The sequence below is a fragment of the Wyeomyia smithii genome, chromosome 3 (genome assembly GCF_029784165.1).
Source record: "Wyeomyia smithii strain HCP4-BCI-WySm-NY-G18 chromosome 3, ASM2978416v1, whole genome shotgun sequence".
Classification (NCBI taxonomy): Eukaryota; Metazoa; Arthropoda; class Insecta; order Diptera; family Culicidae; genus Wyeomyia; species Wyeomyia smithii.
The window spans coordinates 115,164,865-115,178,505 of NC_073696.1; the positions used below are offsets into that span (position 1 = coordinate 115,164,865).

Sequence of the window (13,641 nt, forward strand, 5' to 3'; positions counted from 1 at the left end):
AGCAGGGTTGCCAGATATCAATTTTTGCATTCAAAAAATTAAATTACATTTTCAGTTAATGAGTAATTTTCGATTTTATCGTGTTTCTTGAAACAAAATTACACGAAGAGCATTTATAACCCCAAGGAACTATGAGTACAACTCGAATTACAACATTTTAAAGAAATAAAATCAAATTTTCATTAGTTTTTAGCAATTTTCTTTTCTATGTTTTCTTATATCGTCCCCTTAATGCTAGAACTAGATAACTCGAAAATTAACGTTTCGAGAAAAACGAGTTTGAAAATTTGACCTATTCTGGTAATGATGATTCAAATGCAATTATTAAAGGTTCAGATTTTATGAAACGCATCCATATCGTTTCAGGCCCGTTATAGCAACTAAAAAATCAACAAAAAACCGAGTTATTTAGCTTTATTACAAAATACGCTTGTTTTTCGTTGAGATATCTAGTTTTTTAATTGATGAATAACTTTTTTTCTTGTAATCGTTTTCCAACGAGTTTTGGATATGTTATAGAGCTCGACGCGATAAATATAATGGCATACTTAACTCAAAATCGACAAATTTCGAGTTATCTAGTTCTAGCATTAAGGGTACGATATGTCCAGATATGTTATATCAATGGAGATTCTAGAAATTGCATTTTTATGAAAAATTAGTCAAGAAATCCAAAAAACGATCAATTTTGAGCAGCAGTATTGTCAGATATGTTATTTATGCGTTTGAATTCTATGATTTTATGATTCCAAGTTGGACAATTTCATCGTGTCTCTGAGATAATTCTCAAATGAAAAGCAGTTTTGTGAGCAAAACTCGAATTAATGGTTTTTGAGAAATGAAGTTAAAATTACTCCGATTTGCTTATACTTTGTATTCCTTTTGGGCTATTATCGCTATTTAGATTATGGCTATTCTTGATGACGCAATTTAAGAGAAATTAACAAAAAAAAATCAGAAAATATATATATTTTGACCGGAAGCTTCAAGATTCAAAATAAATAGAAGAAAGAGTTTTTATGGATATTAAAGCAACTGTCAACACTTCCTGTCAAAATTCACCCAAATTTTCCACTCAAATCGCATCATCCGGAATGTCTAATTAAAACAAAAAAAGAAGAGAAAATAATACCTCTGAGTGGTCATTGTTTTTCGTGTAAAATTGTTTTAGAAACATGGTAAAATTTTCAAATTTGAAATCAGAGTACACTCATTTGCCGAAAAATTTTTTTCATCAAAATGCAATTTCTTGAATGTCAATTGATAGATGTAAAACAAACATAAAAAGAAGATTGCCTGAAACCAGAAAAAATTGACTTTATTTCTTTGAAATAATTTAACTCGAGTTTTGCTGGTAATACCTTGGAGCGAGAGGGATTTTACGGGTACAATTTTTCAGGAACACAATGAAATTATCAGAGGTGGTTCAATCGACACCATAGTTGAGATTTTTGTATAGTGATCACATATGAACAATTCCCTGAAGTTTCAACTAAATCCTGAGAAGGTCGTTAACCTAAGGTGTGCACACTTGATATAAAATGATCCATTTGCTTTCTTCTTTACTCAAATAAAATCTTTATATATATTTTCTTATACGTGATAAGTGAATAATCATATATCTGAAAACAGTATTACCTGTGGTTGGAAACGAACACCTGCTGGTTTTTCCTCCTAGGTACGATATTCGCACTAGAATGCATTGGTTTTGTATCGGAATTGTCGAAAATATCGGAAAAGGCATTGCCATTCTTCATGACACCCTTGGCAAATGGTACCGTGTTAGGATACTTGGATGTGGTTGAATCCTTGGCGAACGAAACGGTGCCAAATATATCCTCTACCTTGAATTCCGTGATTGATTTTTTGCTTGATTTGATTTTGCTCCTGGAATTGCAAATCTCAGTTAAAAATAAGAATAAGATTAGGTAATTAAGCAACATACCCCAAGATGTCTTCCAAATCATCTTCGAAGCTACTACCATGAACAGGTTCCCAACTTTTACTGAAATGGCTTTGTAATCCCTTGTTAATTAAGGGATTTCTAGATTTATTCATCTTGATATCATCATCTGTTTTCCTAGTGAGTAGCACCGGTTGTTTTGAGAAAGCATTGTAAACTTTTGAATCATTCAGAAAACTCTCGTTGAAAGCATTATTTGCGTATTCCCTTTTCGGATTCCCGTTCTGTTTGTGCAGAAAAAATCCATTGTTGAAATAGCTAGAATTATCACTATCGAGCACTCGGCTGACGTTGTCTAGGTTTCTTGTAACAAAAATATCGTTCACTTTTTCTTGCTGCTCCACAAATATTGGTTTTTCTTCTGATTTCACCACTACAGGTTTAATGATCGCGTAACTTACTACCGAACTGCCATTGTCGTTAACACCACTGTCACTGTGCTCTGCAATTGATTTCGTAATGCTGTTTTTCCGGTCCAGGCGACCTTTAGGGTTATTACTGTTATTGAGCACTCCGTTCAAGCCTAGATTATAGCTGTTCAACATTTCATTTAAAACACTGTAATTGATACCACTTTGGAATTTCCCGTTGCTTTTAGCACTATCATTTATTTTTTCGTTTTCAATTGAAGTGCGCTTATCCATGGATACATTCTGAGAAAGTCGCGACATACTCAACAGCGAATTTATGTCATTCAAATCACTGTTACTGAGCGATTTATAAACACCACCATTACCTTCTTCACCAGGGTTTCTAGTAAACCTACTATTAACTCCACTATTTTCCAACTGAGACGCATCCACTATGGAAATTCTAGCATTGGGTACACTATTATTGTTTTGTACAAGCTGTGGTAACTGCGGGTTTCCGTTTTGTGTCAGATTAGCGGAATTCTTCTGTTTAACTGTACTAAAATATGAATACTTCAACGATTGCTGGGCAGTAGGTCTCTTGTCTGGATCCCACTGTAGAAAATCCTCCAACAACTGGATAGCCGCCGAACCAGCACGAGTTACCAGAGATTCAAGTGCTATTTTCGGACATTCCGGAAACCGGAATTGGATCGTAGAAGCAAGCTTATGGCCGTCAGGCCAATCGTTCTAAAAAAGATTAGAAAACATACTTAACAATTTGTTCAGCCACACAATCAAAGTTTTTAAATACCTTTTCTGGAGTTCCTAATACGGAACATATCTTGAATAACTGATCTACTTCGCTGGAACCCGGAAATAAGGGTCGGAATGTATATAATTCTGCTGCAATGCAGCCTACGGCCCACAGGTCAATTGCACTTCCGTACCGTGTTGAATGTAGTAAAACTTCTGGTGCACGATACCTAAATGAAAGTAATCATATGAGACACAGCAAATTGATAGCAATGAAATAAGTTGCATCACTGCGCCGAAAGGTTATTAACAGTTGCAGAACAAGGACAAACAGAGGCCAATTACTCGAGCGAATTATAGGATTTTATTTCGTGCAGTTAATCGTTTGTTTACAGTGCAATGATCGTCAATCCGTAGCTTGTCTCGTATGCCTTGTATGAATGTTTACGTTGTATTGAGGGTCGTTCAAATAGAATCTCATAATTATAAATTGTACTAATCTTTTACTACAATTGTTTTATTGACTACTACTGTTTTATATCTACTACTGTAATAAACAAAGGTGTATATAACTATGTAATCAATGGCAAATAAGAAGCACAATCTAAACTTATAAAACATTCTATTACCGTAGCTATCAACTCAATAAGTGCAGCAGAGTAAAAACCAAAATAACTTACCATCTTGTCGAAACGTAATCGGTATAAGGCGGTCGAGATCTTATTTCTCGCGCCAAACCAAAGTCCGCTATTTTCACCAACTCCGGCCCACAGCACAGAACGTTCTCTGGCTTCAAATCCCGATGGAAGAATCCATGGCGGTGCATGAAAGCCAGTCCCGTTAGAATCTGTTGCAATATCAGTCTTATCGTTGCTTCCGGGAAGTGGTTCTCACGATCCTTTATCAGCTGATACAGGTTCTCCTGCATGTACTCGAAAACGAAGTAAAGCACATCATTTTCGCGGATCACTTCCTTCAGCTTGACCACGTTGGCGTGGGAAAGTTTTTTCAATGACTAGAAAAAAAGTAAAAGGTTGTTTCAGAGACACGACCGCGTAATTGACGAAGGACTGCACAATCTTTCGTAAATGGTCAAAAAGCGAACTGTTATGAATTCTAGTTTATTGGTAACATATAAAGCTGAATAAATCAAGATATGAGACAAAGTTCCGCGCTTTGCGGTGTTCGTTGGTCAGGTCTACTTTGCAAACAATATTAGGAAACTGAAAACTTTACCAGTAAAATGAATTGTGTTACATCAACGTTGATCCAGTTTTCGTAAAGTTATGGCCATTTTAAAATTGACAGACTTTTGCCTGTCTCGATAAATTTGTGTATCCCCTGTCCTAGTAAATTAACTTAAAAACTCAGAAAATAGCGCGTACTACTTTGGCGGTCTACTTTGCAAACAATATCAGAAAACTGAAAACTTTTCAAGTAAAATGAATTGTGTTACATCAACATTGATCCAGTTTTCGTAAAGTTATGGCCATTTTAAAATTGACAAACTTTTGCCTGTCTCGATGAATTTGTGTATCCCCTGTCCTAGTAAATTAACTTAAAAACTCAGAAAATAGCGCGTATGAGAAAAGTATTAGAATTCACACGATGAAGGAACACTGCATTGAAAAGTCAAAGGGCTTCGTTTGAATCGACCAAGAGTGCAAAAGGAATCTTACAACTAAAGTATCTCTTTATTTCAATTTCGGGCAAAAAACACCATCGAACCAATCACATTGCACCAAACCTGTACCCACGATAACTATTTCAGTCACGATGCAATCGGAAGAGATTTTGCATACCAATTACCTTAACCTCTCGGAGATTCATTGCTTCCTCCCAGGAGTAGTACTTCCGCTTCATTCGTTTGATAGCGACCTTCTCGCCGGTGTCTTTGCGTTGACCAAGGACGACCGTACCGTAAGTGCCATCACCCAATTGGCTCAATGTTAGATATCGATTCATGACTGCCTAATGCTGTCGGTTCTGCCTTGTCTAGCAACAAATTTAACTTTTACACTGCACTAGCACCGAAGGCGAAGAGTACACACTTTCTTTTCCCATGCCACTCATTCGATGAAAAGTTTTTGTTCAACTTCGAGACAATATTTGCACTGAACAGTTTCGCGAAGCACTTGGTTTCATGTCAACAGGCAATAATGTTTTGCATTGTTTGTCACCGCCTCAGCCCAAGGGCTATCCTGGATGCAATACGCCATCGAGTGTCCTTTGCTTCCGCTTAGCTCAACCGAAAGTTCAATATATAATATCTTCTGCCGTTCTAGAGTGCTCATTAAAATTCATCAGTGTGCGCGGTTGTACCCTATTATGGAGGTTTTGGGATCCACAATCGTCATTACTGTAAAAGAAAGAAAAAAGAGAACGACGGAGAACATTAAAAAAACTATTCCATAATTCACGGGTGCATGCAGTGGACGGGTGACCTCAAATGAGGTTAGACGTTCTGTTTCCGTTTTGCAACTCGCGTTTGTTATGTTTCATTCTTACGAAAAGCTGCCAAACTCGGGAACCAATGACGACAACGAACTAGAAAGGCCAGATGTCAAACAAAAGGAACTTGTATGTAGTTCGTCGCAATATAAAAGTGTTTATTGCGACACAGGCCCAAACTATATGAAACGCATGTTGTGCTAGTTTATACGCACAGTTTATTTGTAATTCACCAAAATGTGACGAAGCACCATCTGTATACCACTCTGTCGAAAACCAATTAGAAAATTCCCTAGTCAAACAAGTTTTTCCGAACATATGGCATGCTCGTATACTCATAATTAGGCATCTATCAAAACTTTGTATAGTAAAGGTTTAACAAAGGAAACTTTATGTAGGTCACGCTTTATGCGAAATAAATAGCGAAAAAAATGACTACAAGCATTCGACCATGAAATCGTATCCGTAGTATTAAGCGGTACCTACGTAAAAGTTAGATCCATCACAAATGTTTTATATCGATTGGTGTTCATCATTAGAAACAGTGTGCCGCGTGTCCTTTTACCATCATTGTCACTAATTTGAAATGTATAATCGAAAACGCTGTAATAGGAAGATATCACGCGATTACGCACACATTAAGCAAACAAACTAGAAGAAACTGATCAATCAATAGAATGTAACACGAGGAAAAATCTAATACAGTAACTGTTCACTAACTGGGCAAAGAGCACTTCCCGGATATCCAAATCGAATCGTTAACTGGGATTTCTTTTCAAACGTTCACAAATGTCAAGGCGATAAATGACGGGTTAACTCTGCTCGTGACAAGTTCGTAAAACATTTCCATTCCCAAGTTAACCACCAGACAGAAATTTCGATTCGTGTTCGTTACTGTTTATTTCTTTTATTTTTAGGTTACCGCGAGGAAGAAAGAATGGTACGTTCAGTTCTGCAATGGTTTTTCCGGCTGGACCATAACAGAAACGGAAAAAAACGTCGCTTTTTTTGACGGAAGAGGTGTGCAAATCATCGAAACATTAAAACGGAGCGCAGAAATCATTGGCGACAGAAAGTGCTGTGTTGAAACGACTTCTGTATCCCCGTTCATACGTGAAGTACACACGGGTCAGAGTAGAAAGCTATGGAGAACAATGTGCAAAAAAACCGCAAAACTATCACGGAGCAGATTTTTCTTTCAATGGTAAAATCTATTTATTCATGGATCCTCCAGCAGCGTGAAAACAACATTATTGTCACATCAGAAATATTCGATTAAAAACTTTAATTGTTTGAGCCTTGTTCACCCAGTTTGAAAGAAGCCCAGCGAAAGCGGGGACGTAATTAGCGATCAGTAACTGTAATAAATATTTATAAGTTTATTGAATTTAAAAACTAATCTAGCTATCGTAAATATTTTGAACAAATCATATTATTATATAATTCGCTGGAGTATCGGCTCTTTCATCGTCAGGTTTATCTAATTATCGTCCGGGGGGTTAATGAGGTCATAGAGAACAAATCTTTTGCACGAAGATGTTCTGCATTATGAAGAATTATTAAGCAAAAAATAACACTCTAGGACATCATTTACATTTAATAAGTAAAACCTGACGATAATAGAGCCGATACCCTATTTGATTTGAAAAGACACAACAAATATTCCAAGATTCCCTCTCTGCGCGAAGGATGCGAGCAGCGTAATAAGGGGGCATATTAAAACGACGTAGCATTTATTTCATGAGTTTTACAAACACTTTTCGAGGTGGCATGCAAGGATTCAACAAATATTTCATCCCAGATTTTCTATTCCAAATTGGAGGTCTTGTAATCAGACCAAACCAAGAATTTTCCATCCAAGTGATGCTTCCGAACAAATGAAATCAGTATTTTCTACAAACACTCTTTCTGGTACATTCCCTAGTTAATGGCCAAACAAAACCTTCGATTCAAACTTGTGCTTGAGCTTGTGCATTACTTTTCGAGGAGTGGTGGATTCGTGTTTCGTTTATAATCAGTCGTTTCCGGGCGTTTGAAACTTCGATAGATTTCACCATCTAGAATGAAAGACTCCCCACCGTACATTCGAGTCATCCACCGGCACTGGGATCTCGCGGTTTGGATTTGATCGTCAGTATGATCTGATTTTTTTTCTACACACTTATTCCTCTTTCTTTCTAGTCTTGCAAATGTACGACTTCGAACAACGGAACTTTCTGGCTTCTTCCAGCTGGCTTACCGAATCCTTGTTGTTGGACACGTTGAGTAGGAAGCGGAGCGTTTTCTTAGTCATTTTCGTTTTCGAACTACCAGGATATTCCGGTATTTTGTTCGAACTACCTGTAACCTGTGCATATGACAAACGATTCTGTAAAGGATTACAAAAGTTGGGCATAACAACTGGTACAATGGAAGAATCAGCAATATGTTTTGATTTGGGAATAGAATTTTGTTCACCTTGCCTTAACAATAGCTAAACGGACTTGGCATTGGTAATAATTTGACATATGGCACAGCGATAATTTCTACTCTCTTTTACAGGACACATGTTCATTTTGTGAGACGAGTTTCCACAAATGAAGCATTTCTGGTCCATATTACAAAATTTGGATTCATGGCCATATCGTTGGCAAATTCGGCATTGAGTGATATACTTTCACCTCAGCTAAACTCCAAGAACTCCAACTTCACCCGCACATTCTAGAAAACATGAGCTTATCAAAAAAAAAATGGTCACCTCGGTGCGGTTAAAATAAATCAATTAGGGGTTATATACCTTTTTTGTTTTCAAAAGTCGATTTTTTTTTTTTCATTGCAGTATCTTTAAATACAACTTCTTGAGAACATTTTCACAAATTTTCATAAACATCTGAGCAACAGGGAGAAAGTAAGAGCCATTTGAAGCGCGCCTCGTCACGGCCGCATAAGCTAAACTTGAAACTTTATACAATTTTATCTCGGAATGGGGTTTCTCAAAAAATTACTTCCGTGTTTACGATTGCGGTTAACCTACTGAACCAATTTTCTTCACCTTTTTTTAAATATTAGATATTAAATTCCGCGGTCGTTTAACGATCGTTTTAGGATACACGAAGTTTGACTTTGCCGAAAAAAAATTTAATGCAATTTTTAGCGCTCAAAACATGTGTTTTTTTTTTGGGGAGAAAAGTTCCCATTTGCGCTTATAACAAAATACTTATGAATATGATCGTTGAAATACCCGGCACATTTCTAAACTAACGAAATAATATGAGTTTATTGATTTCAATTGATCTAACGTTTGCGGTAAAAAAATTGACAAAAATTGCCGATTTTTCATGGGTTTACTTTCAATCGCACTGACGAAACTACTCAATCAATCATAGTAACCCATGATTTAGCAAAAAAAAAATTGACAGCTCTATCAGTCAAACTCTAACTGTGATGGAGAAAAAATTGAAGCTACTCCGTTCAGAAGTGTGCGCGTTCAAAGAACGTTACCCCACCGCGTCAAAAACGGACATCGTGCGGCACTTTGTGGACGCCGGGCATGTTCCGGCATCTACAACATCTTGACACTATTGGACAACGATCAGAGCATCGAAAGAAAACCCGGTTTTGGACGGCCAACGACCCTGAGCGACAAGAAGCTTCAAAGGATGCTGAAGGGGAAGACCGATGAAAAAGTGGCTAAATCGCTGCGTGCACTTGGCCGGGAGGCTAGTGCATGTGGTAAAACAGTGAAAAAGTGTCTGGAGAACATGGACATACATGTCAAGAAGCGGCAGTTGAATAAGATAGTCAAGTTGATTTTCCTGGCAAATCACGACGTGGCGGTGGTGATGGACGACGAGACCTGTCTCACCCTGGATGGCAACGACTAGCAGGGCACTTCGTATTTTACCTCCCCCACGAAGAAAGTGAGCACCGAGGAGAAGTTTATTCCACAAACCAAGTTCCCCAAGAAGGAGCTGCTTTGGCTGACAAATAGCGTGAAGGGGACGTCAAAGCTGCTCTTTTTTCGCTCAGGACTGACCGTGAACGAAGAAATGTATAGTACAAAGTGCCTGCCGGAAGTTGCGTCGCTCATCAAGAAATATCAAAAGGCCGAAGCTTAGATCTATTGTGATATTGCCCAAGTGTTTTATTGGCAGTATCACTATTGAAGTAAGTGATACGCTTATCTGTCATATCCGTGCTTGTGTGTAAATTTTACCTTTCCGTTTCAAGCTTACTGCTCTACTATACCTCTGTCCATCCTAACAATATCGCCTAATTACAATTCCCTGTAGAGAACTTTTCATACGTTACTTACACCAGTTTCATTATAATTATAATATAATACTGTAGAATTCAGATTGAAGGAAGGGTACGTGGTTGGGAGCATGAGAATAAACCCATGCTAAAGTCCTTTGACAACCAAATGGCCTGATTCTACTATGATTCGAACCCACGACCACCTGCTTACCAGACGGACTCTGTAATCTTGCGGCTACGGAGCTCCCTTCCAATACATTGAACATTCGCTAGAGCACCAAATGCGTTATGAACAACACATATTCGTTGTACTGGTTCCGAAACAGTACCAAAGACGCTCTAGAAAGGCGCAATATTGATGTGGTTACGCACAGTCCAACTTTTGCGTGTGGGCCTCAATCGTAAACACCGCAAACCTCTGCAAAAAAACAGCGTTTCGGAGAAACGGCCATCACTCCACAAATAATTGGTATTTATTATAAGCAAACATGTTTTTTTGTTGTTGTTGATTAACAGAACTTTCAGAAAGTTACTAGTTTTATGCAATAAAAAAGGTTCTACACGCCTAAAAACAATTTGAAACTTTGCTCTTTTTTCTCGAGCCCTCAATCAACAACGGAAAGTTTGGTTCTCTGACTGTTTTCGTCTCGTGATTTTTGTTTCATTAGAATTACTTAGGTAAGAGCTATGCCAAGTTGTTCTGTTAAAGTACGTTTGATCTCATCACCGGCTTGATTGTTAGTTGGACCTTGAACGGCTTGGCGTTCTTAGTGCCGTATGTAAAAAATGGATACATCTTTTCAGTTTTAAATCTTTTCAGATTTTAAATGGTTTTTTCTTCAAGCATTTCAATTTCGCTGGCTTCTTGCTCAGGCAGAATATCAAATAGATTCTCACTGCATACACTATAGGTAGTCAAAGACCAATCCACGAGCAATCCAAAAAGGCATCTGACCTGTCGGACAGCTCAAAACGCTCTCTCCGAACATGTTAAGCATTGCTATGCAGTGCTGCGATCCGCCGGTTGGTCCGTGTGGAACGCTGCTATCGAATGAATCACTTGCTCAGCAAAGATGCCAGAATTATTTTGTGTAAATCCGTAGGCTCTACGGAATTGTCTGCCTACTGTCCATCCGTAGAGGCAAAATTAAATCGTAGATCAACGGAGAACTTCGTAAATCTGGCAAACCTGCTGCTCAGCCTTGCTGTGCTAAAATTAGCTGCTGCTCTGCCGGTTCAACAAGCCTCTGCACTTTCAATAGTACAAAAGTTAGCATCACAAAATCTGAACTTTCCACTTTTTATTGGACGCACAGCTAGTTTTCCAATCGGTTGCTGTCAGAGTGAAGGAAATCCGTTGGAAACTGACTGAGTTTCAAGCATTCGAAAGTGAACAATCTTCGTGAGGCTCTCAATGTTCTTCATTTTTTTCCTGTAGGAGCCTATGACCACTGCTACCATTAGTTAGATATATTGTGGTATAAGTTGTTCTTCAATTTGTATCCCATGTATGTTGCCGTAAGACGTAATTCTACATCTAAAAATTTTCAAAAAAATCAGTTTTTGAGACTTTTTTAAGATAACACCAGATCTTGACGTTTCATGCATTTCTAAGAAATCTGACATAAGAAAAAAAAATCGATATCCTTATATGTACTTTGTAATAAGTTCATTGCTTAAATGTTTATATTACAATATAAAGGAACAAAAACGAATGCTTGTATGGCACAACTTCACCCCGGCCGCTGTATTTGAGAGGTGTCAAGAAGCAAAGGAATTATGACATCCAATTCTACGGAAACTAGAAAAACGTTGCCCTGCATTGCTTAACCGTTTAACGACTCTTATTTTTTTATTTTTATATTGAATATACTTAAAGTTAGTTTTTATTTTAATTATTAAAACCAATAATATAAATTCTGGTAAAGTCAGACTTTTAAGCTGGTTTTAATTTCTTTATTATAACAAAGATACCTAAATAAATGGTGCTCTGAGCATTCATCATGGTTATTCCTCCAAACGTAAAAGCACACTACGATACAGCAGCTGGTGACGTACAGCGTACTGTAAACCGCTTGTATCGTAGAGTATGCATTAATTATAACTTGCACCAATTTCCGAGTTCATATACGTTTTCAAGAACAGAATAATAGATTTCAATGTCAAGCTAACCTGCTTAAATAGTTTTCTATGGTTTGAATCTCAATGTACTCGAATAAAATTAGTGTTACGTTAAAATTAAAACATCTATTTACTGTTGAAACTAAAGCGATTTCTATTTCATATATGAAAATGAAATGGTAATACCCTTTAATTGCTGTTTTGAAACTTTTTTGGCGTGCAACAAATTTGTCTGAGTGCACTATTGAATTCAAAACAATGAACCACATTTTGTTGAAATTCAAAACAATGAACCACATTTTTGTTGTTTGCATTCTCGTTATTCTATACTATTGATAGCATAGTATTGTTTTGCAACTTAACTTCAATTGCAGATTTCATTAGGATGTTATTTTTTTTATTACTTTATTAGGGTGGCTTTCAGCCACAGGCTGGTTCGCCACCAATGTCACATAATGTTGCATCGTGTTGTTGAAAAAACAAACAACTTTTGTTATCCCTTAAACTTCTTGATCATTGCGTATCAATTTTATCCTTTCGCCTCACCTTATTCACTAACGATAATTACGAACAAGCTTTCAAGGTGTTGCAGTTTTATGTAAATGCGTTTTTCAATCGTTCTCCAGGTCAACATGCTGAGTCAGAACCACAAAGTTTCCACCCAACGTAAAACACCAGGACAGCAATTTCACCCTCTACTTTCACTCTATTACCTTGCATAAAAATTGACGACGACTGGCACTTTATGTTCCTGCTACCCTTCGATTGTAAATTTCCACTATTTAGCACACATACATACCGACAAGCCGCTAGCAAACAAGAGCACGGCGCACCTGAAAGCAAAACGTTTTGAAGTAGAATACTTCTCTCAGGAAGTTCGGCTACATAGGGATGTGAAATGAAAATCTAAAACCGAAAAAAGTGAAAAATATGTCCAATTTCAAATGCTAATAAATCGGTTAGTATTCGATGGATTTCCTTCGTTTTTACAGCAATAGATTGGAAAATCTTCTAAGATTCTTCCCAAAATAAGATAATTGTAATTTTATTATTCACACTATTGTACTATTGAAAATAGTCAAGCCTTGTCAAAACGAAAAATTCGACCTCTGATTGGTCGTTATATGCTTGCTTCCCAAGCACGGTCGACAGAATCATATACCTTGCAATTGAAAACATGCTATTTGGCCTATATAAGAGCCTGTTTCAGCCGGAGCCGCTCATAATAGTTCTAGACAGCGACAACAACAGTCGTCCTTCCTTAGCAGCAGCACTAGCCCTGTGGTTGGTCACCACGTCTCAGGAGCAGCGCGGTTTTTCTCAGCGTGTGTCGCCAGACAGCCATTATTCCCCCCGTGTTGGGGCAGCATGAAGATTGCCATCAGGAAATCCAATTTTGGAAATCAAAATGCCTTTTTGAAGGCAAATAAACAAGTCATTGAAAGTTAATAATTTTTGTCAAGGCAAGCAAGTATTTTGTGTTGCATCCTAGCAATTTAAATTTGTCGCACCCGTCTAATTTACTGAATGTGAAATAGCTTCCACAGTGCATGTTGTCCGTGTATCTTAATTCCCCCAATGTTAGGGCAGCTCAAAGGTTGTAATTAGCAACCGATTTTGAACAGCAAAATGCTTTTTTTAAGGCAAATAAAAAAATAATTGAAGGTTAATAGTTTTCAGCAATCAACACAAGCAGACATTCTGTGCGGGATGCAATCAAATTCTGTTGTAGTTGTCTAATTTTTACTTTATTTAGTAAACTCC

The 13,641-nt window shown here is 37.4% G+C and overlaps 1 protein-coding gene across 2 annotated transcripts in view; it reads right to left on the reverse strand.

Moving 5' to 3' along the window:
- Positions 1-13,641, reverse strand: part of LOC129733030 (uncharacterized) — a 41,949-nt gene that overhangs the window by 24,775 nt on the left and 3,533 nt on the right. For both annotated transcript variants that reach the window (XM_055694576.1, XM_055694575.1), the window contains exons 2-6: positions 4,879-5,428; positions 3,750-4,084; positions 3,128-3,299; positions 1,946-3,063; positions 1,639-1,887 (exon numbers count right to left, since the gene is read on the reverse strand). In XM_055694576.1, the coding sequence (XP_055550551.1) occupies positions 1,639-1,887; positions 1,946-3,063; positions 3,128-3,299; positions 3,750-4,084; positions 4,879-5,034 (2,030 nt within the window). In that variant the 5' untranslated portion in view covers positions 5,035-5,428. The remainder of the gene's footprint in view (positions 1-1,638; positions 1,888-1,945; positions 3,064-3,127; positions 3,300-3,749; positions 4,085-4,878; positions 5,429-13,641) is intronic.